Raw genomic sequence first — 27,361 nt, 5'->3', positions numbered from 1 at the left:
CCCTACGTTGGCAGGCGGATTCTTGACCGCTGCGCCACCAGGGAAGTCCCTGAAAAGGCTATTTTATGCAATAATGATTTTTATACCCAAGTCCTAGTCTTTGTAAGAAGGTGAAATCAATACATATACATAATAGTCTAATCTGCTCTCATTTACTGATAAACCAGCAATGTCTTTACCAAGAAAAGTCTAGTCAGGAGACACTTGTTAAAACGAATTATTAAGCACTGCCAACCTACTTTCCTCCTATTCTATTTACTGCTCTACTTCTGACCTACAGCGGATCAGAAACGATCTGTGACCTTCATTGAGGCTCAGGCAGAGCCAGCCGGTGCCCCAACAGACATGCTTCCTGCCACAGGCCAGCCACAGGGCTGCGGCCCAGCCCCATCCAGGAAACCAGACGGAATGGACAAACCAGTGCTCACGTCTTCCCCCGCCATTGTTGTTGCTGACCTTCACAGCCTGTCTCCCAAGCAGGTGAGGGCACTGGAGAAACAGGCAAGTCTTGCTCCTTGCATACTTCTGTCTGGGAACCATTGGGATATGCAGATGTAATCCATATAACTTAAGTCTGGGTCTGTAATGTTTTGTTAGACAGACACTGGTCCTGTCATCATGAAAAAAAAAAACAAAAAACTGTAAAGTATATGGCCAAGAATACATCTACTTAAGAAGGCATAAGAGAAATCTTCATACTCTTTGTTATGAAAACTCTAAGAAGAAATATTTCATAGTTAAAATAAACATTGAAATCCAGTATATGATACATGATTGACAGTTCAATTCAAAAAATATATATAAATAAACTTACCAATTTAGATGAAACCTTTAAATATAGAACCTTCTGAATCCTGTGAGAGGAACTTTTGTTTTGATCTTTTTCGTCGTTGTTTTGATCTTTTTCGTCGTTGTTTGATATTTTCTTGTTGTTTTAATTTTTTCCCTGCTTTTTTTTTTTAATTTATTTATCTTATTTATTTTTGGTTGTGTTGGGTCTTTTGTTGCTGTGTGGGCTTTCCCTAGTTGCGGTGAGCGGGGGCTACTCTTCATTGCGGTGTGCGGGTTTCTCATTGCGGTGGCTTCTCTTGTTGTGGAGCATGGGCTCTAGGCGTGCATGGGCTTCAGTAGTTGTGGCACACATGCTCAGTAGTTGTGGTTCATAGGCTCTAGAGAGCAGGCTCAGTAGTTGTGGCACACGGGTTTAGTTGCTCCGCGGCATGTGGGATCTTTCTGGACCAGGGCTCGAACCCATGTTCCCTGCATTGGCAGGCGGATTCTTAACCACTGCGCCACCAGAGAAGTCCCTTTTTCCCTGCTTTTGATTTTTATCATTAAATTCCCATGGGTCCCACGTTCTTCTCATGTGGTGTTTAAAGAAAGCTAAGGGGCAATATACTATGTATGTTTGTAAAGTCTTTAATGGTTAAAAAGCAGAAACTAACACACCATTGTAAAGCAATTATACTCCAATGAAGATGTAAAAGCAAAAAGCATTGTAATACCATTGTCTCATTTTTATCCTCACAGTCTACAGGATAAGTGGGGCAAAATATTATGCTCATGCAACAGGTTAGAAAACTGAGGCTTAGAAAGTTGGAAGGGCCTATCTGAGGTCTCACGTATACCAAAGGCTAAGACTGGGTCCACCCTTGGGATTCGTTGTCCAGTTACAGCTGTACAACAAACATTCTTTGATCCTTTTCCCTAGTATACATCCTACCTTTCCATGATGTTATGATCCTTTTGGTCACAGGGTGAAAGCCTCCCAGCTGAAGAAGGAGAAAAGGAGGAGGACACAGAAATACAAGGTGCTACAGCACATAGCCCCCTCTCTACTCAACTCTCAGACCCTGATGACTTCACAGGCCTTGAGACATCCATCCTCCTACAGCATGGAGACACTGTCCTTCACATCAGTGAGGAAAGTGGCATGGAGAACCCCCTCCTGTCCAGTCAGTTCCCTTTTACTCCCACTGAGCTAGGGGAGACTGAGGTAGACCTAGATGAGTCTCATGTTTAATTCTGTACCTTTTAAGAGTTGTAGGTGTAGACAAGATGTGGAAGGGATCACTTTGCTAAAAGTTGAAAACGTGCTTGGAAAAGATGAAAACATAGCACTTTACACTCAATGGGTAGCACAAATCCCAGTGGATTTTGCTGTCGATGTGCATATTGTTTCATAAACATCTTTTAAAAGTCAATGGCTAAGATGGTTTGGTTGTGTGAAGACCATAAAATCTAGGGAGGAATAAAGGGAAAAAGCCATTTCACTGCACATTGTTTATGATTCAAGAAGCCTTGAGCAGTTGAAAATGTATACTGTTACAGAGCTGCTTACCTAGGAATATTTACAAATAATGTGTTCTAAAAAGAGAAAGCAATTTTTTGAGGTTACATTATACATCTCATGCAAATGTTTATTTTTCTAATTTCAAAATCATTAAATCAGGTGGCTGTACAAGTAGCAATTTATATAAAAGTAATCAATAAGGAAAATATTAGTTTGGGGAAACTTGATAGCATATAAGCCTGCAGCCATTTTTTTTTTTTTTTTTGATCAACAATACAGCCATTTAGAAGAAGAAAAAATACTATTTTTAGAGCTGTGGATTTTTCAATATTTATTTTTTAACTGTCATTTTCATTGCATATTGTAAATCAAAATGCTAATGCCATAAGATCATTCCATTTCATAACACATTAGAGAATATTCTAGAAATTATCAGACATAATTCTGAACTAAGAAGAACCTAAATAGCCTATACTATAATAAAAATTAAATGTAAATATAATAGCTAGAAAGAGATGGTATTCCTACGTCTAGTCCTGACTACATCAATGCCAAGATTGGGAGATTTTGGGAAATGTGATTAACTTTCCCTTACAGTGTCCTGTGCCTGCCCTTGATGGCATATTTTCAGATATTATATTAAGGTTAGTGTTGTTAGAATTGGTTCAATGAAATAACTCTTTCTCAATGTTAACAATATTCATATCCTTTAGATATTAAGTTTATGGTTCTCTATAGACAGAGCTTGTATATTTTACTTTAACTTGAAGTTCAGTTACTTGAAGAAAAGTATAAAACTTGGCTTGTGAGGCTATATCTAGTGTGTTATTGATCCTATAGCAGGGCTTGGCATCATGTAGTTCAAGATTAAATTTCGAAACTTTAACAGTTTACATTACAAAACTGTTACATAACTTCTAAGTGTATAAAAACTCATATATATATATATATATATATGTAAATTGGTATGGTGGTGAGGGAGTGTGTGTGTTTTCTAGTCCTCAAGCTAAAGTTTAGACTGTGATTACATTGCAATGAATTTGGAACCCATTCTGTACGCTTAAACTTTGACTACATTGGCTATAATATGGTATATGTATATATAAAGGAGACCTACTAAACCCACCCAAATCACAAAGGAAACTTATTTTTCTCTTAGAATTGCTTATTAAACAGGCATTGTTTTTAATGTGATATATACTTTCAAATATAATTTGGGGTTTTGGTCTCATTCACTAATAGAATGAAAGATATCTGTGAGTTAAAGTACAAAACTAAAAATCTCAAATCTAAAACTTCAGAAAGCAGAGGTGGTAAATGGCCTCATCTATGTTTTACAATATTTTCAGGACATTTACACTTAATGCTGAATTCTCAAATGCAGAAATATACATATATAAGTGGTTTTATGATTCTTTCTAAGCTGATATATTTCGCCTGTTAAAAATTATGCTGCTCCCTTAGTGTTAGAGGCCTTATGTTTGGTAATTACAAGTGTCTGTGCTATATGAGTCTCTATGTATGTGCGTGTTTTGTTCCAGTTTCTTGATTCTTGACTCAAATTCTCTATGTATAATCGTATCAAATATTTAAAAAGTAAAAGGGTCAAAGAAGATTGTTAAATATCTGACCAGAATCCTATATACCTTTATATATATATTTAAAAAGTATTGGGATGTTTTGAACATGACTATGCTGGCCTGTCTGCCTTTTACCCTGATTCCTTCACTCTAGTGTTATGGAAGTCTACTGGAAACTTTTTCAATAAGCTAAGTAATGTTGTACCTTGCAAAAAAGCCTCCACTCTGACAAACAGGGCCTTATAGAGTGGGAATGTTTTCATACTGGGACTATGGAGATTTTGCAGATGTGTACATCTGTTCCATTTAAGGTGCCCTTAAACGTGTTGAATGTAATGTGTTAAATGTTTATGTGTAATTGATAAAATATCTATATGTATGTGCATAAGATTGTCACAAGATGTATTCTCAGGAATACTGTTACCTGGAGTTTGAAGGAATAATTATTTATAAAAACAAAAAAAAGTCGAGCAAGATTAGAAAAAGTTCAAGATAAGTAACAATATTTTGTAATTCAAAATATTATTGAGTATATGACTAAAAGTTAATTATTACATATGATAAATATAGTATTGGTAATAGATCATTTATTAAGCTATGATTCTTTCTGAAATTAACTTTTGAGAGACCTTAGAATAAGCATGTATCACCCACAATAGTGGGTGTAGATTTACTCAGATTCAATTAAAGCAGTTCAAATTCTGGATACAGCATTTTATACAGCAAAACATTTTACTTTCATTTTTCAGTGTTTGCTGCTTTCTGTAATTCTATTAGATAAGTTGTTTTTTTCCAAAAAGGAAACTGAGTTGTTGAGTGCATTGGGGCAAGGCACTGAGAACTACGGTGTCAAAAGGCATAAATGGGCATAGCAATGCTGGAGGAAAACAAAATCTGTGGCATTTCGGGGTCTGACTAGGGCCTGTTGAGTAGGCTGGAAGTAACTGATTTGCTATTTCAAGCCTCCAAGAGTACCTTAGGCAGGATGATATCTCCTCCTTCTTTAGTTATCTGTCCCTCTAGTCAATGAGAAACATTCTCCAGTCTGCTGTCCAGCTCTGAGAGTATCTGAGACAGGAATAGAGTGTATATAGGGACCTACAAGGAAGAAAGGGTCATAAATAGAATGACAGTCCAAAATAGAAGTTAAATATCCTTCCTCAAGTTGTACATGAGACTAATAGTCTCCGGAATTTGCTGCTATCACACCGAGTCATGCTGTTGCCCTGTGACCTCACACTTCCAATTCCACGGCCTTGTCTTGGCAGTGAATAGAAAGTCCCACCTCCTCATTTACTTCAGTGGGTCCTAACTGCAGCATTTCAGAAACAAAGTTTGGTTTGACACTCAGGAGAATAAAAACAAGTTTAGGGCAGAATGTATCTGGAAAAACTTAAGACAAATTTTCTTATGTTATTTTAGGATCATTTAGGATTACAGATCAATGTACCTCCATATTTTTCAAAAGTCACTGTGACTGCAGGATGAAAATCCTTTATTAGCCATTTTATAGGTAAAAACAAAAGATTGACTACACAGCCAACGTCCCTCAGATGACTATAAAGTTTGTTATGAATACTGAATGACCAAAGAGCATGGAAAAAATGCATATGAATAAATACTGAAATGTTTATGAAAGATATTTATGAAAGATAAGACTTCTGTGTTTGAATATGCACATATAATAAAATAAATCTAAAAACATTTAAGATGCCTGATTGAGTTTTGTTTCTCATTTTTCAACATAGGGAATAGGTTAACTCATTCAGGAAAGTGTTCATTTTAGATCCCTGGGGTGTGCTTTTGTTTTGGATCCCTGGAGCTCGCCTTGATATCTCTCCTCAACATAGTCCGGCCTGAGGTCACCCTTCAATTGGACACCTCCAATTCCTTCCTCCTATTCCAAATGAGCTCCATTCTACTCATGCTTTCCATCCCTAACTTTCAAAATAAAGCAGAATGGGCATATTGGGAGACAAGTTCCCCAGTGTGACTTCTCTGCCCAGGTATGACCATCTGGAATGACTGGTAGATTTTCCGGGAGGAATGTTAAGGACCAGGTTATGCGCTGAATGTGGCCAGAACCACTATGGGATACACGTTTACCACCAGTTCTTTTATACAAAGTGCTCTATCCTTACCCTCTAAGTTATGCCCTTGCTAAATCCTTTTTTTTTTTTCTTTCCTCTCCCATGAATTTGTTACCTGAAAAACTGTGTTCCCCTCTTGGTGGGAGTCGAGCCAAAAGACACAACCAAGCCAAAGGTCAGGAGAAGGACCTATTACTTGCAGCAAGAAAGAAGAACACGGGGGATCTCTCCCAAAGCAGTGTCTTCCCAACAGCGAAATTGGGTAAGTTTTATGCTAAGGGTACATGCGTATTGATGAAGGGGCTTGGGCTGTGGACAGAGTCCAAGATTTAGTGGATTGAAGTCATGAGGGTCAGAAAAGGTCAACATATCCTCTCTTAAGTTCCTGTTGATCTGGTGGTTGAGGCTTTAGGCTAATCATTTCCATTGAAAAGAACTGATTGAATTTACAACTGATACACTATCTTTGCTATTGTTACTTCTCTTGCCTGATAACAGGCATTTGTTTCTGCATTCTTTGTCCCCTTAAGATCATTAATTACTACACAAAAGAATCTGAAAAAGAATGCATATATGTATATATACACCCAAATGTATAACTATATATAACTATATATATATATATATATATACATAACTGAATCACTTTGCTGTACACCAGGAAGTAACACAACATTGTAAGTCAACTATACTTCAAAAAAAAAAAAAAAAGACCTTTAGGACAAAATCACTTTCTTCTTTCCTTAACAAAGACATCTCCATAGTTTATACCTTTTCTTACCCCAATACATAGTGTATATCTATTATTATATCTGGTACCTTTAACCACATATATTACTTAGAATTCTCAATCCTTTGAAATTTTAATTTTTAAATGAAAATAAAGAAGTGAATATTGATCATTGTGAACTGTAAAAAAAAAAAAAATTAATTACTGAGACCTGTTCAAGGGCAAACATTGTGGCCAGGCTTAGATGACAAAATAGCTTAGGCCCAAAATGCCTTCTCTTATGTCAAGAAAGCCATGCCTGGTTTTCTTTTTCCAGAGACCCCTCCTCCCCCACCTCATCTGCTTACAGTTTTACTACAGTTATTTCCCCCACCCAATGATCCTAGACACATTTGGCAAAGAAATAGCCACTCTTACTCTGTTCTGGATTTTGCCTGAACAGTAAATAAATGTATTGCAATTTGTCAATAAGCATTCCTGTGAAAGAAGGTAAGAAGGATGAGGGCCAGAAGCAGAGGAGATTAATAATAACCACCACCATTTTATACTGAGCACCAGGCATCCGGTCCTGGGCACAGACTTGGATTCACAAATCTTAAACGTTGCGCACTGTCTTAATAGATGAGAAAATTGGAGGCAGGGAGAAGTGACTTGCCAGGTCACCCAGCTAGCATCTGGTAGAGCCAGGATTCCGCCCTAAATCAGACTCCCACCGCTCTTGAGGAGGATTCAGAGAGAAATAGGAAGAAGGGTGTTTTTTTTTGTTCTTGTACAAGTACAGACACGGAGAGGAAAGGAACGCATATGCAAACGATGGAGAAACAAAAAAGTGATAAGAGGGCAAGAGCTGAGAGGGAACTGCAGGGGAAGTAAAACTAAAAAAGATTAAGGAACTCCTCAGAAGACTGGGAGACCTGAAAGGCTTGTTTTAAAAACAAAGGTCAGAGGAAGGAGGAAGGTGCCTCACCGCGAGGCCCCGCCCCTAAGCCCTTAGAGTGGCACCCCTCCCGCTAGGGGAGGCGGGACTTCCCCCCTCAAGGCAGCTGCGGCCGGTGGAGTCCGGAAGACTCTACTGGGAAGAGGCGGGGCCAAAACTGTGCGGCCAATCGGGGCGCGACGCCTTCGTCTTGCCGGGGATCTCTCTGGGTAACTTGCTTTAGAGAACTAGCACCATGGCGTCTGGCTGCAAGATTGGCCCGTCCATCCTCAACAGCGACCTGGCCAGTTTAGGGGCGGAGTGCCTTCGGATGCTGGACTCTGGGGCCGATTATCTGCACCTGGATGTAATGGACGGGTAACTCTCCGCGGGGCTTGGGTCTGGGTTGCCGCGCGGGGCGGGATAGGCGCACCTTTATTGAGTGCCTGTTGGGTGCACGGCGTCCCTGTACCGCGGAGCGCCTCGCTCTGAACGCGGTACTGAGAAGGAGCCTGCGGTGGGAGCCCTGGAGGCCCTGCTTGGAGGGGACCTGAGTCGGCATCCTGGGCTGCGACCGCGTCCCAAACCTCAACCATCTCCCCTCCCCCCACGTAACGTGTGGTCTTCTAGCACTTAGCGCCTGGAAGCGACCTTAAATCTCTAGGATCCGTCTCATTTTCAGTTGGGAGAAACTGAGGCCCAAGGGGATAGGCATGACTTGCCCAAGCTCATATAGCTAGTTAGTGGCAAAGCTGGGGAGAAAGACTTGTGTAAGGATGACGAGTTTGGCACCTCGAGTGAGAACGCCCGACTTCTGCCACTTGCTGGGTTACTTGGGACAAGCCATTTAACCTCAATGAGCTTCAGTTTCGTGATGTGAAAAATGGGAGTAATAACACCACCGCTTCGGCATCTTTGGAAGATGAAATGACCTCATACACGTAGTTTACAGTGCCTGGCATATAGTAAATTCTCTGTAATTGTTAGTTGTTGTATCATTGTTCAAATTATGATTTTCCTGTCTATTTTCTCTTCAGGCACCCTGCTCTTCAGGGAGGTCAGTTTTTTGTAAGTAACTTTTAAGCACTGTAGTTACAGCCCATAATCAATATTGTTTGAAATCAGAATGATGCTAGTTATTTAAGTTGGTTATAAAATGAGGAAAAATCATAGAGAAAACAGTTAAGACTCTCTCAACGTTACACACGTTGTGACAGAGTTGCAACTTGGATCTTGGGTTTGCCAAGTGGTTCTCTGAGCCCCACTGATCACAGGCCATAAGATCAAAACAGCCATTACCTTGGCTTGGGGTAGAAAAGTAAGTTTATTGGAAATAGTAAAAGCTCTGTGTACTCTCATGCACATCTGCAAATTCATGTTTTTTACGAAAGATGACCAGTCACTTCCTTGTCTTTTTAATGTCACTCCTCTTATGACAGCTTTGTCTTCTTTGTTCTGTCTGGTTTAATCTGCTGTTTCTCTTTTGTATTCCACTCAGTTATCTCAACACCGTGCCTAACTGATAATGGCAAAGAAGATTAGTAAATATTACCTCTTACAAAACCTTGATTTTTAGTTTGGTATCACATATATTTCTACTTCTGTATATTTTTTTGATACCTTTGCTTGAAAGCCCTGAACTTTCACAGGTAATATTACTGGAGTGTGTACCTCACAGATGGGTAGCTACATTTTTGTGTCTGAGACACAAAATGAGACAAAATTTTGTTTTCTGAGACACTTGAGGGTCTCAGGACAGAACAGACTACGAGTATATGTGTGTAGTGTGTTTGTCACAGAGAGCAGCTTGGTTGTAAATAAGTCTTGTCCAATGTTTGAGCGAATGGAGAAAATAATTTGTTCCAGTTTACCAATCAGAATATCAGTGACAACAGCAATAGGTAATATTTACAGGCACTTGACTATTTCTGGTCTGATACTTTTTGTGAATTATTTCACACGACACTGTGAGCTTGGTGTGAGCTTGGTGCGATATCTCGGCATCGACAGAGATTAAAGTCACCTCGTAGCTAAGAAATGGCGGAGCCAGGATTTGAAGCATGCAGCAGCTTGTTGTGTCTCTGAAACTGTCTTCTGTGGGTATTAGGCTTACAGAGAATGATTAAGATATTCTCTGTTTTCAAAGAACAACTATATTTTTTGATATTTATTTCATATCTCTCCTGCTGCACCGGAAGCTCCCTGAAAGCAGAGACTGTTTCTTTGGCTTACCTCTGTATTCTCTGCAGGAAAAGCACCTGGCAAGCTTAATTATAATTGGTTGGATGAATGGCTTTATCATAAGGGAGGGATCTCTAAGGAATCTTTTTTGCCCCTCCCAGCCCTATGGCAGACCCTGAGCTTATTAAGATAAAGTATTTTTTTATTGACTCATTTCCCCCCTTTACCGGGAAACATCCATGGTTTGCAAAAACTAAATTCTGCATACACCATTTTAAAAACCCTTTCTCTGTTAAGCTTCACAACTTTCTGAGCTAAGAGCTATTTTTATTCCCCTTTTGCAAAGGAGGAAACCAGATCGGGGAGGTTCAGCCCCTTCCCAGTGTCCCACCGAAGAGGCAGAGCCTGGCTGAGCTGCAGTGCCTCCTAGGCCCAGGGTATGAAAGAGGGGCTGTGGACTCCCTTTCCCAAGGCAGCCAGCCCCAGTTTACCTTCCCTCCAGGTAGTTCCTCCATGCTTCTTTTCCTGGTCCCCTGAAAAATCTCCAACATTACACTGAGCTTGCATGCCCTTGTTTTCTAGTCTCCTCTCTTCCCTTGAAGCCCACACTTCTGATTAAAACTGAACGTCTTCATTTTGAAATTCAGGAACAAGTTCTGGAAACACTGGTGGGTGGAGCACTAGTATGGTTGGATATTTGAAATAAAGGACAAGTGGATTTTCTGGAAAAGAAAATTGGAAAGCATGTAAATATAAATGTGTCATGACAGGACAGTGACTGGAAATGTGTTGGTCGTAAGTGTAGGAACTGAGCAGATATTCAATTTCTAAATTAGGACCAGGGAGATTTCACGATACTACTAGACCTGACTGACTTCAGTACTGGGCCCACAGTGTCACAAGGCCACCATTAGCCGGGCCAGATGTTCTTCATTTTTCCCGTCTCCATCTGCTGTCTCACTCCTCCATGTTACCTGCCAGCCTACCCCCCACCGTAGGCATAGGTGTGATTCCTTGTTCATAGGAAGTGTTGTTTGGTTACAGTGTTGCTGAATTTTATATCAACCTTGATCCTCCTCTTTGCCTTGTTGGGAGATCTGGTAAAGGTTTGCTTTTTGTGAAAATTATCCATGTGATGGGGGATCAAAATAATCGTATCCCTTATTCCAATATTCTAAGCGATTATAGCTTAATCTCATAAGTTCTTTGGGAGAAAAGGACACTTTTTAATTGCATTTTAATTTTGGCAGTCTTTACTCCAAAATGGCATTATAGCTTCTGTTTCCCAGTGAAGTAAAAGTGTATTTGTTTTATTCTCATATTTTCTCAAGATGTGGTTATTGTGTTTATTTTCGTGATAAACTAAGCCTAAGGTTGAGACATCAAAAATACTTCTGAGGGCAGACAGAAAAAACAGTGAATGAAATGCAGATCTTTCAATCTCAGATTTGCGTAGTATTCAGCAGTCCTTGCTGCCTGCTTATGTGACTCTTACCTCCGAGTTCTAAGTAAATATAAAAAGCATCTTATCCATAACCCTGGCAGTTACTGCTCTTAGACGAATGGTAGAATGAGTTCCAAAATACTAGCAATCCAACCTCCAAGGACCAGGGTGCTGGAGAGTAAAAGTGTCTGTACCCATCCACCGTACCCATCCCTCTCAGGTGTGTCCTGACCTCTCTGTCTTAAGGCTCTGCTCCTCCCTTGGACTTTCTTCTTCTGTTAGTTATTAGCTTCAGTGGAGGAGCAGACAAGCCTGGCAGTTAAGAGCCTGAACTTTGGAGCTAGATTGCCTGTGTTTAACTCCTGCCTCCAGTGCTTATTGGTTGTGTGAGCTGGGGCCTCTTATTTTCTCATCTGTAAAATACAGGTAATAGTGGCACCTGTCTCACTGAATTGTTGAGAGGGTTGGTTGGTTGGTTGGTTTTGGTTTTTGGCTGCGCAGCACGTAGGAGGATCTTAGTTCCCTGACCAGGGATCAAACCCGCATCCTTTGCATTGGACGCGCGGAGTGTTAACCACTGGATTGCCTGGGAAGTCCCTGTTGTGAGGTTTTAATGAGTTAATATATTGGAATGGTTTATTGGAATGGTGCTTGGCCTGTATGTGTTTTAATTTTTTATTAACACTCCTTCTGCCTGCCTGTCATCTTAAGCTCAAGACTTTTGGATGTGGTTTATTCTCTCTCTTCAACCTTCCCCCTCCCCCGCATCTTATCACTTAGGAGATCCTATCACCTGCTGTCCTTGTTTCCATTCCTACTGTTTCTTGCCATTTAGCAGCACCTCTTGCCTCCCTTCTTCCAACTTACTGACCAGTCTGTCTGCCTGCTGTATTGTTTCCATCTTATTTTTCATTTGTGTCTCTCTTTTAAAATCTCACTTGATCAGGATAAAGTCAAAACAGTGAGCCTGGCATCTGGTGCACTTAATGTGACACAGTCTGCCTCCTGCGTTTTTCATACTAGCCAGGGTGGGCATTACCATCTCCCCCTTCTTTGAACTTAACTTAGTTATTTCTGCCTTTGCTTCATTTCCTTCCCCATTTTTACAAATTCTGTTTGTTCTGTAAGTCTCACGATCTTACCCCTTTCTAAAAAGTGCTATTCTACTTGCCTCCGGAACTATTTTGCCTTAATATTGCCTACTTGTTATTGTGTAACAGTCCTCATACAGGGTAATGCCTACTACTTTAACAGAGAAAGCCCAGATTTCAGTGGCTTAATGTTACAAAGTTTCTCATTCATGTAATAGCTTGGTGTGAAATGTCTGTCCATGCAGAAATTGAGAGACCTAGTCCCCTTCCATGCTGTGGCTCTGCCATTCCTTAAGGGCCTCTTTACTGGCAGAAGGATAAAGTGAGAGCAGAACAGGAATACTACTCAACCTCCTGGGCTCTGCAGTGACGCCATCACTTAAGCTCACAGTCCATTGGTGAGAACTAGTCACATGGGCCACTAGATGTGAAGGGAGTTGGGAAGTGTGGTCCTCGGCTGAGCTGGCTTCCTACCAACAGCTGTGCTGTAACAGGCAGTCATGAATTCTGGTGAGCCATTAGCCATCTCTTACCCATGAGATTGTAAACTTTTCTGGGATGAGCAGGAACACTCACATATTCCTTTATGAAATACAGTAGTCTCTGAAGCAGTCAGCCTGGGGCGTACATAGAGGAGGTTTCTTTAAATATTGAAGTGAGCTGGCCATAGAACAAAAGGACTAACCAGAGTAGGATAATGGTGAACTGCTTTGGGTCTGATATCAGAAGCCTTAATTTGAATCCTGCCCCAACAAATTATTAACTGGATGACTTAAGGAAGTTATGTATCCTGTGCTCTTCAAATGGGAATAATAACAGCATCTACTTCATAGGGCTGTTGTGAAGATGAAATGAATTAAGGTACAACATCTGGTATGTTGTAAACTCTCAGTAAGTGGCGGTTATTAGTATGCATTAAGTGTCTTTTGTTTTTTGCGGTATGCGGGCCTCTCACTGTTGTGGCCTCCCCCATTGCGGAGCACAGGCTCCGGACGCGCAGGCTCAGCGGCCAGCCGCTCGGCGGCATGTGGGATCTTCCCGGACTGGGGCACGAACCCGTGTCCCCTGCGTCGGCAGGCGGACTCCCAACCATTGCACCACCAGGGAAGCCAACATTAAGTGTCTTTATTGATAATCTTTAAGAAAGTTTCGATAAACTGTCATTTTGTGCCCTGTGATAGAGGTGGGTTAGAAGTAGCCACAGGCAGCCTGTGATAGGTTGATTTGAGAGACCTGTAATCAGAGTCCTGAACTTCCTAACTAGTGTGTGACTTGGGCAAGTCATATAACTTTTGGGGTTTTGGTTTTGTCATCCTTCCGTTTCTACTTGTCAGGGATTTTGAATTACAGAGTTAAATAGAGTAAATCGTGTGACATTATTATGATTTGCTGAAATATCAAGGAGATAACTGCTCTGTAAAACTGAAATTATACAGATATTTTTAGTGTTGTTTAATACTGATGATGTTATTGAAAAATAATTGCGATCACAGATAGTCTCCTCTACTCCCATCAGAATACATATTGAGAAAAATACAGAAACTGAATCGAAAACATTTTCAGAGCAAGATTTTGTTTGTCTTGTAGGCATTTTGTTCCCAACATCACCTTTGGTCACCCTGTGGTAGAAAGCCTCCGAAAGCAGCTAGGCCAGGACCCTTTCTTTGGTAAGTGGGTGTTACACCGTCTGAAGCTGGATGTGTTGCTCAAGTAAAGGGAAAGTAGCTGGTTGATTTCTCAACCTCCAGTTTCATCTTGTACCCTTTTCCCTCCTCCCTGTGCTGGGGTTTCATTGACTGCCTGTAAGAAGCCTAACTCTTACCTGCTTCAGGGCCTGGGCACTTTGGCTAATCTCTTTGCCTAGAAAGCTGTGTTCTCTTGACCAGTGCTGCCTCATCTTTCCTCCTCACATCCTTTGTTGTTTCTTCAGAGAGCCCTGTCTTAAATTAACCTTTTCCCGTTACATCACCTTGTTGATTTTCTTCTTAGAATTTCTTTCAATCTGAGATTACTTTTATCAAACTCTAAACGCCTTAAGGGCAGGATTTCATCGACTTAGTTTTTTGCAGTTTTCCTAGAGCTTAACATAGACACAGCTGGGGCTCAATGTAATTGTTAAATGAATTTATGAATTGATTGACTTATGGTCTGTATTTGAAGCCAATTCATGGAAATGGAGCTTTCTACAAGTGGGGTCTATGTATGCTCCACTCCAACATTGTAGGATAATGTGAATTAAGGATTTTTAAGACCAGTGACCTAGAAGTTACTTTTTATGGAATATAGATTCAGTCCACATATCCTTGTTGCTGCTGCTGCTGCTGTTTTAAACTAAGTTAGCAGTGACTCATTTGCCAGGTCTCTGGTAATAAGACATTTGGTGAGTTCTTGTAAATATGTGGTTTTATGTAACTCATTACATAAATTTAGTAAAACTTAGATTTTGTTTTCTTTTTTTTTTTTTTTTTGTGGTACGTGAGCCTCTCACGGCCGTGGCCTCTCCTGTTGCGGAGCACAGGCTCTGGACGCGCAGGCTCAGCGGCCGTGGCTCACGGGCCCAGCTGCTCCGCAGCATGTGGGATCTTACCGGACCGGGGCACGAAACTGCGTCCCCTGCATCGGCAGGTGGGCTCTCAACCACTGCGCCACCAGGGAAGCCCAAAACTTAGATTTTTTTAATTGAAATATTGTGGCTAGTTAAAAAAATTTTTTTTATAAATTTATTTTATTTTATTTTTTTGGCTGCATTGGGTCTCTGTTGCTGCGCGGACTTTCTGTAGTTGCAGTAAGCGGGGGCTACTCTTCGTTGTGGTGCGCGGGCTTCTCATTGTGGTGGCTTCTCTTGTTGCGGACGGGCTTTAGGCATGCAGGCTTCAGTAGTTGTGGCACACAGGCTCAGTAGTTGGGGCTCACAGGCTCTAGAACGTAGGCTTAGTAGGTGTGGCCCGTGGGCTTAGTTGCTCCTTGGCATGTGGTATCTTCCCAGACCAGGGATCCAACCCGTGTCCCTGGTTCGATTGGCAGGCGGATTCTTAACCACTGCGCCACCAGGAAAGTCCCTGTGGGCCAATTTTATGACGGTATGGTAGCCACTAGCCACATGTAGCTATTTAAAGTAGTTAAAATTAAATAAAATTAAAACTAGTTTCTTAGTGGCATTAACCACATTGCAAGTTCTCAGTAGCCACGTGTGGCTTGTGACTACTGTACTGTCCAGTGCAGTTATGGAACACTGCAAGCATCGCAGGAGGCTGTTAGAGCCTCTCTGTAGGCTCCATCCACTTCGAATGTACCAAAGGAAATGTACATTATCACCTAATTTATGTGGCATGAGGGAAACAGTGTTCCACCAACATGTTCACTATTTTGAAATTTCCAAATAATGGAATATAATCCTCTTGATTATCTGAACTTTTTTTTTTTTAACTTCATTTTGGAGAATGAATTTTCCAGGGTAAATTCGTTCTTATGATTGTCAGAGTTGGATGAAATAAGTAGCATTCTTGGTCCCCCCACCTTCCCTGGCTTGTACAGTGGCCACAGAATTCCCTACTGTGGCTTTGTGTGGATTGAAAATATGTATGTATTTTCCCGTTTCTCTCCCTTTTAGTTGTCTCCAAGTGTTTCTTCTCACTGCTGTTTGACTCCCCTCCTATCTCTATCTGTGCCTCTTCTCTTACCAACTCAACTGCCACCGCCCCACACAATCTGCTTTTCCTTTCTGTTTTTAGTTTGTTCTTTGCTGATAAACTTGCTAATCAGTCTTTCCAGAGGTGAATCTCAGGTAAAGATGAATGGACTTAATATGCTTTAGTGTTTGGGTTTTGTGACCTTTGTTTTTTATATTATAAGTTTTTGTTTGTTGGATACTGGTTGTTGGATAATTGATACATGCTGTATCCTAGGAGTTAGATCCCAAGTTGTGTGTATAACTGCTAAAGCTTTTAACTCTTCAATCTCAGTATTGAGTAGAATTTACCATCTAAGAAGTAAAGTGGTAGGGAAAAGTCGTTTTTGTTCTTAGCTAAATCAGTGGTCTTCAAGTATGGTCTGAGGACCCGTGGGAGTCCTTTTCAGATGGTCCATGGCATCAAAACTATTTGTAGTTTTATTTGTAAATTACTTGTACTGATATTATTTGCCATTATTTATGCTGATGGTGCAAAAGCAGTGGTGAATTAGTCTGCTGATGCCTTGGCCTGAGACAAGGCAGTGATACTGAACTATACAGGTAGTCGTGATATTCTTATTTGCCATACATTCATAGTATCCTCTGTAACAAGTATCTTTGATGAATTGGTACAAGTGATTGATTTAGTAAATCTTGATCCTTCAGTGCATGTCTCATTAGCGTTTTGTGTGACAAAGTGGAAAATACATATAAAGCACTTCTCTTAAATCCTGGAGGATGATAGTTTCCTCGAAGAAAACCACTTATGCCATTGTTTTAAGCTGTGAACTGAAAGTGCTAGTCATGAATACCATTTTCCCTTGAAAGAACAACTGACAGATGAACTGTGGTTATCAGACTTGGATATTTTACTGACATTTTCTTTAAAATTAACTAAGTGAACCTGTCACTTCAAGGAAAGAGGCTCATCAATTTTCATTGCCACCGATAAAGTTAGAGTTTGCAAGGGAAAGTTGGAATTTTAGAAAACTTATATCTGCCTCTCTGAGCTTGATAGCTTCCCAGGACTCACAGCTTTTCTGACCAGATCTGTAATATCATTAACAAATGCGGGGTTTGGATAGTATATAATGAAATGTGTCACTATTTGGAAGATCTGTGTAACTCAGTGAACCAATAGTACTTAAAAGAGCCATTCAAAATGTAGACTAATGGGTTTGAATGTAACAAAGTACGAAAAGGTCACTGGTGGGGTTTATGGATTCCACGTTGCCGCTAACCTTTCTAAAAAAAGTACCACTTGTTGAGTTTTGGGGTAGAAATAGAATATCCACACTTGAGTGAAAAGGCTGTGGATGTAGGTTCTCCTTCCTTTTCTATGCACTTTTTTCCCTTCATATAAAACAACAGATTGCAGGAGATTGAATGCAGAGCAGGTGTGAGAATATAGATGTCTTCTCTTAAGGCAGACATTAGCGACTCGCAAAAATGTAAAACGGTGCCACTCTTACATTAATGTGTAATGGATTTATTTTTATTATCATTATTATTTTTTAATGAATTAATAAGTAGACACTAAAATTCTTTTAGTTTGCATTTCTAATACATTAAATATTGATAAATATAACCCACATCAACAATATTTTGGGGGGGAGGGCTTCAGTAATTTTTAAGAGTGCAGAGGGAGTCTGATAATAGAACATGTGAGAACTGTATCTTAATTATAGGCAGATTAGCTGAGCCATCAATTCCCCAAATACTAGAGGATGTCCAGTGAGGGTTGCTAGTAGTGACTGCATGCTAGAGATTGAACAGGGATGACTTAGCAGTCTGGTATCTTAGGAAAGAGTAAACTTGATCTTTTAAACCAGATTGAATTTTTTTTTCTTGTTTATAATACGAAGGGGAAAAAACACCAAATTGAGTTTATCTTTTAAAAGCAAGAGTTTGCCTATTAAAACATGTTCTATTTTTGTTACTTTTATTAGTTTAGAAATATAAATGCTAGTCTTGGCTTCATTAATCAGGCTGTATATTCTGTTTTCCTGACATTTTTCAAAGCCTTGTTGCATTTTATAATCTTAGTTACTGAGTTCTGGAATACTAGAATTTTTTTCTTTAATATAGCTTTGCTGTATCAGCAGTGTGCTCCCTCTAACAAAACAAAAAGCTCAAAACTCTCACTGCCATCTCTCTGGCGCACGAGTGTTTACTGTTTCTTCTTCCCAGCGTTATTTCTTGTTTTCACTTCGTTTAAGCTGCCCTCTCCTTCTCATGAAATGCTATTATGTTTTAAGTCAAGATCTTTAAGAAGGCCATGCTCATTTCTTCCCAAACATATCCTCATAGGGTTTGAGCTTTAGGATCAGGACACGTGGCAGGCTTCGCAGGTTAACGTGCTCTTCCCTCTCAGTCTGTTCCCTTTCTTGCAGTTGTCTGCCTCTCGGTTGACGGCACTTCTCTTCTAGCTCCTCAGGCCAAATCCTTGCACCATCTGACTCTCCTCTCACTCTGCACTTCTTTTTTTTTTTTTTAAACATCTTTATTGGAGAGTAATTGCTTTACAATGGTGTTAGTAGTTTCTGCTTTATAACAAAGTGAATCAGCCATATGCATACATATATCCCCGTATTCCCTCCCTCTTGCGTCTCCCTCCCACCCTCCCTACCTGACCCCTCTAGCTGGTCACAAAGCACCGAGCTGATCTCCCTGTGCTATGTGGCTGCTTCCCACTAGCTATCTATTTTACATTTGGTAGTATATATAAGTCCATGCCACTCTCTCACTTTGTCCCAGCTTACCCTTCCCCCTCCCCATGTCCTCAAGTCCATTCACTATGTCTGAGTCTTTATTCCGGTCCTTCCCCTAGGTTCTTCAGCACCTTTTTGGTTTTTTTTTTAGATTCTGTATACATGTGTTAGCATACGGTATTTGTTTTTCTCTTTCTGACTTACTTCACTCTAGGTCCATCCACCTCACTACAAATAACTCAGTTTCGTTTCTTTTTATGGCTGAGTTATATTCCATTGTATATATGTGCCACATCTTCTTTATCCATTCATCTATCAATGGACACTTTCACTCTGCACTTCTGATCCACAGCAGCCCCTGTTGTCCCTGCCTCCCGAACATACCCAGAATCCCTACCATTGCTCACCATCCTCAATTGCTGGGTTTTTTACCTTGGCCTTCTTAGTCGGATCTTGTCACTTGACTCAAAATCCTGTAGTGTTTGTTCCGCATCGTTCAGGATAAAACCTGGTGGGCTGCAGAGCTCTGTACTCTCAGCCGGTGCTTCTCTGACCTCATCTTCTCTCCCCAGTGCGCCCCCGGCCCCAGCCACACTGGCCTTATTTACTACCAACCTAGTGTGTACTGTCTTCACTCCTTTTATTTATCTCTCCCACGAAGAATGTAATCCCTGTGACAGCAGAGATTTTTGTCTGTTTTTTGCTGTACCCCTGCGGCCTAGAAAAGTTAATGGTGTGGCAAGTGCTCAATAAAATATTGGTGGGGAGAATCACTTAATTTAGCTTCCTTATTTTATAAATGAGGAAGCCAGTCCACATAGATAACATGACTTCTTTAAGTTTTTTAGAATGGGATTTCCTGGCCCTGGACCTAGGTTTCCTGGTATCTAGTTATTTTCATAAACAGCGCCATAGGCTTTTTGTGGAAAAATGGGGGTTTTTTTGGTAAATGAGTTTAACCAAAGCCTTATCTTCAGGATGAAGGGAGGTTATCTCTACAGAAGTGTAACTTCTGTATATTTAACAATTATCATGATGCCAGAAGAGTTCATATCTGAAATAGCAAAAACTCCAGGCTGGCTTCAATAATATGAGCCAGCTATTTTCCTTATAGTAATACTTAGGGGATACGTCTTTTCCTTCCAGACATGCACATGATGGTGTCCAGGCCGGAACAGTGGGTAAAACCAATGGCTGTAGCAGGAGCCAATCAATATACTTTTCATCTCGAGGCTACTGAGAACCCGGGGGCTTTGATCAAAGACATTCGAGAGAATGGAATGAAGGTGAGAGCTCAACAGTGATGGTAATTTTTTTTTTTTTTTAACAATAAATTTATTTATTTTTAGCCGTGTTGGGTCTTCGTTGCTGTGCGTGGACTTTTTCTGCTTGCGGCGAGCAGGGGCTGCTCTTCATTGCGGTGCGCGGGCTTCTCGTTGCTGTGGCTTCTGTTGTTGCGGAACACAGGCACGCGGGCTCAGTCATTGTAGCTCGCGGGCTCTAGGGTGCAGGCTCAGTAGTTGTGGCGCACGGGCTTGGTTGCTCCGAGGCATGTGGGATCTTCCCGGACCAGGGCTCAAACCTGTGTCCCCTGCATTGGCAGGTGGATTCTTAACTACTGCGCCGCCAGGGAAGCCCGATGGTAATGTTTTATACTATTTATTCTCAGAGTTGGGAAGATTTGGTGGAAGACCTGAAATGATAGGTGGAGAAGACTGGACTTAGGCAGCTGTTCGTCAGGTTTGAAGATAGAGTTTAAGTATAACTTGTTTGTCAGATAAGATTGATACATTCCACTAATGTTTTCTGAAAGTTTCTACCTTTTAGAAACATTTACTTTTGACAGTCTTGTTGACTTTTTTTTAAAAAAAGTAATTACAGTCTGAACAGTTTATGTATTCCATTTATGTATGTATTCTATACTTTAAGAATAGACCTTTCTACTGGGCCTGATATGCAACAGTAATGTAATACGGAAATAATTATTGATGTGATATAGCAAATTTGTCTCTGTTACAGGTTGGCCTTGCTATCAAACCAGGAACTACAGTTGAGTATTTGGCACCGTGGGCTAATCAGATAGATATGGCCTTGGTTATGACAGTGGAACCTGGGTTTGGAGGGCAGAAATTCATGGAAGATATGATGCCAAAGGTAAAAGAAGTATTTGGTTCTGGGGTAAGGCTTTTATTCTGTAAGTTCATTCAGTAAGCATTTATTGGGCTACTTGTATGTTTAGACCTGTACTGTTCTGAAGGTGGGGAGATGAGGATGCCTATATATCATTGGAATACAGTATGAGAAATGCCCCAAGAGATTTAGGTTTGGAGATCATAAAAGATACTACATCTTAGTCTTGAAAATTTTTTTCAAAACCGTTATCTCTGTAACCTTGAGATCTCTTGGGAGTTTTCATTGAATATTGAGGGTTTTGTCTTTGTCTTGTTTCTGTGAAGTATATTTTCTGCAAAGCCATGACAAATTGAATGCCATTTGCCAAACAGAACAAAGCTTGCTTTTATAAAACTTAGTTTGTTACAGTACATTAAAAGCTGGTTTTCCCCAATCATAATTTGTATTGATATAAAGTTATTGTCTGAGACATTTGGAGTCATATTTTAGTGGCTAATATCAGTGATTTTTTATGTGGTGTTTTTCCCTCTACCTATCCACTTAGTCACTTATTTCCTTGTGTATAACTAGGTTCACTGGTTGAGGACCCAGTTCCCGTCTTTGGACATTGAGGTTGATGGTGGAGTAGGTCCTGACACCATCCATAAATGCGCAGAGGTGAGACTGCTTGACTGCAACCTAGCCCAGTTTCCTATCAGACGTAATGACAGGACAGGTCTTGTCTGCCAAAGAGACTTCCTAAACAGGCTTTCTTTCTTAGAAAAGTATTTTTTTTTTTTTGCGGTACACGGGCCTCTCATTGTTGTGGCCTCTCCCGTTGCGGAGCACAGGCTCCGGATGCGCAGGCTCAGCGGCCATGGCTCACGGGCCCAGCCGCTCCGCGGCATGTGGGATCTTCCCGGACCGGGGCACGAACCCGTGTCCCCTGCATCGGCAGGCGGACTCTCAACCACTGCGCCACCAGGGGAGCCCGAGAAAAGTATTTTTTTGTTTAAATGTAAAACCAGGAAAATAAAGAGCGATAAGTGAATATTCTGAAACCACATAATCATTAAATAGTAAGTCCTGGTTATCTCAGTAATGAAAAAATTCTTTGGAAAGGAATAAGCTGAATGCCAGCCTGTGGAATATCATTGAAAAGTTCCAGGGCCTTTGAGACAGTTTTCCAAAATAGGGAAAGAAAACATACCTGCTTGTAAAGGGGAAAAAGAGTGTTATTGTGTAGAACTTAGGTGTGTTAGCTACTGATTTGTCCCTTGCAAGCTACTAAATCTGTCCCTCTGTAGAAGTGGGATGACTTTTTTTTTTCCAAGTGGCTAGCTAGGCTGAGTTAGGCTCCTGAACTTCATAAAAGGATACCAGCCCTCCCTGTAGCATTACAGGTGATTTAAGTTTATGTGACCTGCTTTTATTAAACAGCATGGTCTAATCTGCACTTTCAGTGTTTTGTATAAATGCCACACTTTCCTGCTTGATACTTATCAAAAGCTTGACTGTGGTCAACATGGAGGAGGTGCTGGCCAGACGATTAGTGAGCATGTGTCCTTTGACCCCTTGTGGAATTCTTTTTTACTGAACTGTGCTTTGTCATTAATGCTGTTCTTGCTTACATTACGAGGCATGTTAGGTTGTAACCCTATAAAACTAGTATTTTTTTCTTTTTTTTGAGGAACGTTGTTAGAGATGTAGTGTGCTGTATCATAGGGTGAGTGTCTCTAATTGGAGAAATTTTCCTTAGCTTCAGTGGTTCCCCCCAACAGTCCTCCCTTTCTTTTAGCACCGAATCACATAATAGATTGGATTTCCCTCCTTGAGTCAAATCCTAGGAATCTCAGAGATAAATTTGGACTCATCTTACTTGGTTTTACTCTGACTTCTTTGCTTTCATATTGAAAAACATCTTGAAAATCTTTTTTAAGCCACCTCAAAAGCATTCTGGAAGGCAGTGAAGCATATATAAGAAGTTCCATTCCTTCTGGCCTCACAATGAGAAATAATTTAATGTTGCCCTGTTTTATGGATTCTTTCACATTTTAGCAATAATTGTCCTTTTAGACTACCTACCAATTCTTATACATAATTCAGAGATGAAAAGGTTGATTTTTAGGAGCTGTGGGGGGAATTGGTATACAGGGGAAGACCTTAATAGATTTAAGGATTAAAGGTTTATTAGAAAAGATGCAGTGTAGTTTATTTAGAGGAGGTTACCAAAAAGTCAGTGATTTCTTAGACACATTTAAAAATAATTTCACATCCTCACTTAAGCATTTTCTTTTTTCATTGAACTAGCTGCTTAAGTATGTTCATCTTGAAGTGGCTTTTTTACAATTAAAGTGCTGACTGCCAGCTGCAAGGGTAGAAGAAACTCTAGTCCAGGAATTGTTTTAGGTTTTTCTGCATCTTCCTTTGAGGCATAACCTTAAGTGTTTACTTCTTCCAGGCAGGAGCTAACATGATTGTGTCTGGCAGTGCCATTATGAGGAGTGAAGATCCCAGATCTGTGATCAACCTGTTAAGAAATGTTTGCTCAGAAGCTGCTCAGAAACGTTCTCTCGATCGATGAAACCACAAGGAGTCCAGGGTTTCTGCTTGTGAGATCTCCTTTTTTATTGGAAAACAAGAATATTGACTACCAAATCATACCACAGTTGAGGCAGTGCTGCTTTTCCGAGCAATTATTCGTTCCAGTGACTAAAATCCATTTTGCAGAATGTTCCAAGAGGTTAGAAATTGGTGTGTATTACGTTTTCAGTGATGGAATTTAAAGATTAGTGTGGTAAAATACCATTTTTACTGGGAGACTTGATTTTTATAAAGAGTAAAAATATGGCTGTATCAAGGTTATGAACAGAAATGTGTCTTAATGCCTAAGGAAGGCATATTAGCTACTATGAAAAAAAATTTTTTTTCTGTATTTCTAAAAAGAGTTTTCTTTGCTTCTTGGCTTTTCTGAAAGCAAAGGAAGTCCTGTTTTTCCGGTTTCGTGTCATTCTTGATTTGTGTATTTGCGTGATAGCTAAGTTTGGATGTGGCTGGGATGGATGGCTCTTCTAGCTTCGAAAACATGTATTTTTTACTTTGCACCTTATATTTGATACATAAAAAAACCCGAGTGTATTATGAAGTCCAGGGATTTTCAGGTGGTCTGTTGTAAAACGCAAGCACAAGTTTTATCAGGGTGTTTTCTTTGTTAATTTTGCTATAGCCGCAGGTTATGCAGTGGTTCTTCCCCCACCCCCTACCCACCCTCCACCAACCCCATTTCCCCTTTTTCTTAATCACACCCGCTGTTCTGAAGGCCATAAAATGTTTTCCTAGCTCTATGCTGAAAGGAAAGGAAGGCCTCTATTTGGAAGTAATATTAAGTTGAATCCTGACTCTCTTCCCCTTTCTATTTGTTTGACCTTAGCAAACCAATCCAGCCAACCTCTTTGAGCTGATTATTAACTGATTTATATATTGAATGTAATCATAACAACAGTGGGGGGGGGGGCTGTGTTTAGGATTAAGAGATACTATTAATTATATACGTAAAGCTTCCACTACTATTCCCAGAATTGTAGGGTAGTAGAATTTGAGGATGCTCAATACAAAGTAGCTATCATTATATAAATGTATGCTTTGTAGATTATAAAGTATGGTGATGATATCTCATTAAACCCACAAATCAGTCCTATGAATGGTAAGACAGGTATGTTTGTCCCCATTTAAAAAATGAAGATACTAAATAAAGCTCAACAGGCTGGTACCATGGAAAGGAAGGATCCAGTAAAGAATAGGATTTCTGGTCTGTACTCTTTTTACAGATGGAGCCCTTGGGAGGTGGATAAGCAAAGGAAGCTTCTTTTACTTAACGTTCTCTTATTTCCAGTCTAGCTTTACCCTGTAGCAAAACCAGATGGCTGAGAATATTCTGCAACTATGGATTTTGACTCCAAGGATATATATTTTATTAATCCAAGAAAGACCAGGTAGGCTAATATATGGCAAGGTACAGAGTTAATCCGTAAACTAAATGTTTATGATTGTGTCCCAAATTACACGTTGACAATAGATACATATTAGCTACTTCGTTCTTGTAAATACTCTTGCTGTGTAATACACATGGCAAGAAATAACAGGACCAGTGTCATTAAATTTTTTTCAGGCTACTCTGAGTGAGTTTTGAGAAATAAAGTTTGGAAAATAAGAATGTTAACAGCACTTAAGCATAGAATAGAGCTTGCCTGGTTTCTTCTGTGTTACAAGGTAAAAATTTATTTCTTACTCTTTTTCTTTATTTGGGCTTAGGAAAGGCTTGTGCCACACACATAGGTGACATTTAATCAAATCAGACAACACAAGGCATATAGAAATAACTTTAATTAAAAAAACTTACATAGAAGATTATAATATCAGTCATGACAAAAAAATCTGAGTTTATTTGCCTGGACAACTTGGGTTTGTTCTGGATTTTGTTTTCTTTTTTAAAATATAAATGTACGGTAAAACTACAAGCAAAAATTTGTCAGCATTGAACTGGAAATTTTTTTCTTCTTCTTCTTTAAAGAGACTAGTACAATTTCTAATCCCTAACAAAAACTTAGTGTCAGATCCCCCAGATTAGGCCAGTTGGCTAGGATTGTCAGTTATATGGGTACTACAACTTGAATAACCTTTTTTACATGAGAAAAAGTGATTCATATAAATTGTCCTCAGTTTTTACATATAACAAAATGATATAATAGTGTCAAAAGGAATTTTACTTAATGTACACTCCAGTATCCAATATTGAAGCATTAACCTTTTAAAAATTTTATTTCTCACTCTAGGATAGATGCTTATTTGAATAGAGTAAGGAATGGTAGGGAATGACCAAAATAACTAAAAGTACAATAATATACTAACAGGAATTTCCTGTCTGTTGCTCATTTTAAGTTGGGTGTTTTCTCTTCACGAGATACATAAAATAGATAAAACTCAAGTTGAGTTTTAAAAGGTGTGGTAGTTTTAAAATACAACAATATTTAACTACTTTGCTTTTCTTATTCTGTTAGGCGTGAATAGAAAATAACCTGTGTTTAACCCAACAGATATCAGTGATTTCAAATGAAAGGAGTATTGTGTTTTCTGGTATAGAAATTTCCATAAATAACTTCTATTGGTTAAACGTGTTTTTTTAAAAAAATTCCTTCTCCATAGTCAAGGCTTATAGATGTTCAACACCATTGGAAATCTCTTTATTTATGGTTCAGCTGATATTTCATGGGGTAGTTCATACGTGCATTTTCAAGTGGAGTGGTCACTTGCAGTGTTTTTTAAAACTACTTACAGGTGTGTATTATGTATGCATGTATACTCTATACACGTGTTTTATATTCTTAATATATTTCTGAGGCAATTTAAAGAATAACCACGTGTATAGAAAAAGAAGAGCTGTCATTTGATGAATAGGTATATGTGGGTGTGGGTATAAGTTGTTTGTTTAAAAATTATTATTTACCCAGTAAGGTGATTTGACATCAAATTGCAACAGTTAATTTTCTGGTGCTTGTGATCTGCATCAAACACAAATGACTAGCACTTGTCTGTAGGTGAAAAGCTAGTTACTCCTGTGGTTCAGGAAGGAAAATGAGACGTAACTTGCCTGTTTCATAAACAGCACAAAAGATTAATACATGCACCTGCACTACATGCTGTTACTCTGGAATTGTGACTGTGCAGGGGGTGGGGGAACAGGGCTTATTTTTTCTCCTGTTTTCCCATTCAGTTACATCGTTTTCTTAACCTGTTCCCTGTCACTGATTTTTCTTAACGTGAGTTGAGTAAGTCCTAGACCAAGGGTTTTGTGTGTGTTCCTCCATTTCGTCCGCCTGCCTTTGTGGATTGTGGCCATTCTCTGGTGCACTGGTACAGAAGACTTCACCATGGAAAGCTGGACTTGATCTTTCAATCTGATCCTTTTTTTCATCTTGGCATAATAAGGCTGCTATGTCTTCATCTTTCAGCGGAAAAGCCCGTCGTTCCCACCCCAAAGGCTGAAAGAGAAAACGTTTTCAGTTAAGTTTCAACTAATTTGTTTAAGTTCATGTCTCAATCTGTAGCTCTCAGTTTTGTAATAACCATTGTTCTGTTCTTTAGCAGATAAAAGTACAAATTCTCATTTGGTCCCGAGTATCTAGCAACTCAAAATGGAACGTACTGAGGATTACTTAGGGACCTTTGGGAATTATTTTGTTTTCACTTTGCCTCTTCCACGGAGAGGTAAACGCTGCTATTAGGGCACTGGTCTTCATTTTCAGCCTAGGAGCACTTTAGGGAAGGCCCTTTAAAAGTGTTTGGATCGTCTTCCTCAGTATCTCCATTTTCATCCCATCATTATTACAGACCCCTATTGACTTTTCTTTCCCTGTGCTTTCTGTGACTTGCCTATTAATTTCTATTGTCGCTACTCTCTTGATTCTAGATATGGTTCTTTTCCAACACCTACTGATGAAGAAAAGTACAAGAACTTTATAGATGCAGTGTTAGAAAACACTCCCA

At 39.8% G+C, this 27,361-nt stretch overlaps 3 protein-coding genes across 26 annotated transcripts in view; 2 read left to right on the top strand and 1 right to left on the bottom strand.

Moving 5' to 3' along the window:
* Positions 1 to 5,577, top strand: part of UNC80 (unc-80 homolog, NALCN channel complex subunit) — a 242,910-nt gene extending 237,333 nt beyond the window's left edge. For all 11 annotated transcript variants that reach the window (XM_067740745.1, XM_067740742.1, XM_067740738.1 and 8 more), the window contains 2 exons: positions 281 to 480; positions 1,757 to 5,577. In XM_067740745.1, the coding sequence (XP_067596846.1) occupies positions 281 to 480; positions 1,757 to 2,023 (467 nt within the window). In that variant the 3' untranslated portion in view covers positions 2,024 to 5,577. The remainder of the gene's footprint in view (positions 1 to 280; positions 481 to 1,756) is intronic.
* A 2,199-nt stretch (positions 5,578 to 7,776) lies between these two features.
* On the top strand, positions 7,777 to 26,301 carry RPE (ribulose-5-phosphate-3-epimerase). 5 transcript variants are annotated; one of them, XM_067740734.1, is made up of 7 exons: positions 7,863 to 7,976; positions 8,647 to 8,677; positions 13,913 to 13,992; positions 19,853 to 19,992; positions 20,726 to 20,884; positions 21,410 to 21,496; positions 23,280 to 26,301. In XM_067740734.1, the coding sequence occupies exons 4-7, from the start codon at positions 19,855 to 19,857 to the stop codon at positions 23,400 to 23,402; spliced, it is 507 nt and encodes a 168-aa protein (XP_067596835.1). In that variant the 5' UTR covers positions 7,863 to 7,976; positions 8,647 to 8,677; positions 13,913 to 13,992; positions 19,853 to 19,854; the 3' UTR covers positions 23,403 to 26,301. The 5 variants fall into 5 exon arrangements, with proteins under 5 accessions (XP_067596833.1, XP_067596831.1, XP_067596832.1 ...); XM_067740732.1 differs by lacking the exon at positions 13,913 to 13,992 and having other exon boundaries at positions 7,777 to 7,976; XM_067740730.1 differs by lacking the exon at positions 8,647 to 8,677 and having other exon boundaries at positions 7,783 to 7,987.
* The window catches only part of KANSL1L (KAT8 regulatory NSL complex subunit 1 like), a 145,743-nt gene continuing 143,568 nt past the window's right edge, over positions 25,187 to 27,361 (bottom strand). For all 10 annotated transcript variants that reach the window (XM_067740726.1, XM_067740728.1, XM_067740729.1 and 7 more), the window contains one exon: positions 25,187 to 26,856. In XM_067740726.1, the coding sequence (XP_067596827.1) occupies positions 26,617 to 26,856 (240 nt within the window). In that variant the 3' untranslated portion in view covers positions 25,187 to 26,616. The remainder of the gene's footprint in view (positions 26,857 to 27,361) is intronic.

This window comes from Pseudorca crassidens, chromosome 6 (assembly GCF_039906515.1).
Source record: "Pseudorca crassidens isolate mPseCra1 chromosome 6, mPseCra1.hap1, whole genome shotgun sequence".
Taxonomy (NCBI): Eukaryota; Metazoa; Chordata; class Mammalia; order Artiodactyla; family Delphinidae; genus Pseudorca; species Pseudorca crassidens.
This window is presented reverse-complemented; position numbering and strand designations above follow the sequence as displayed.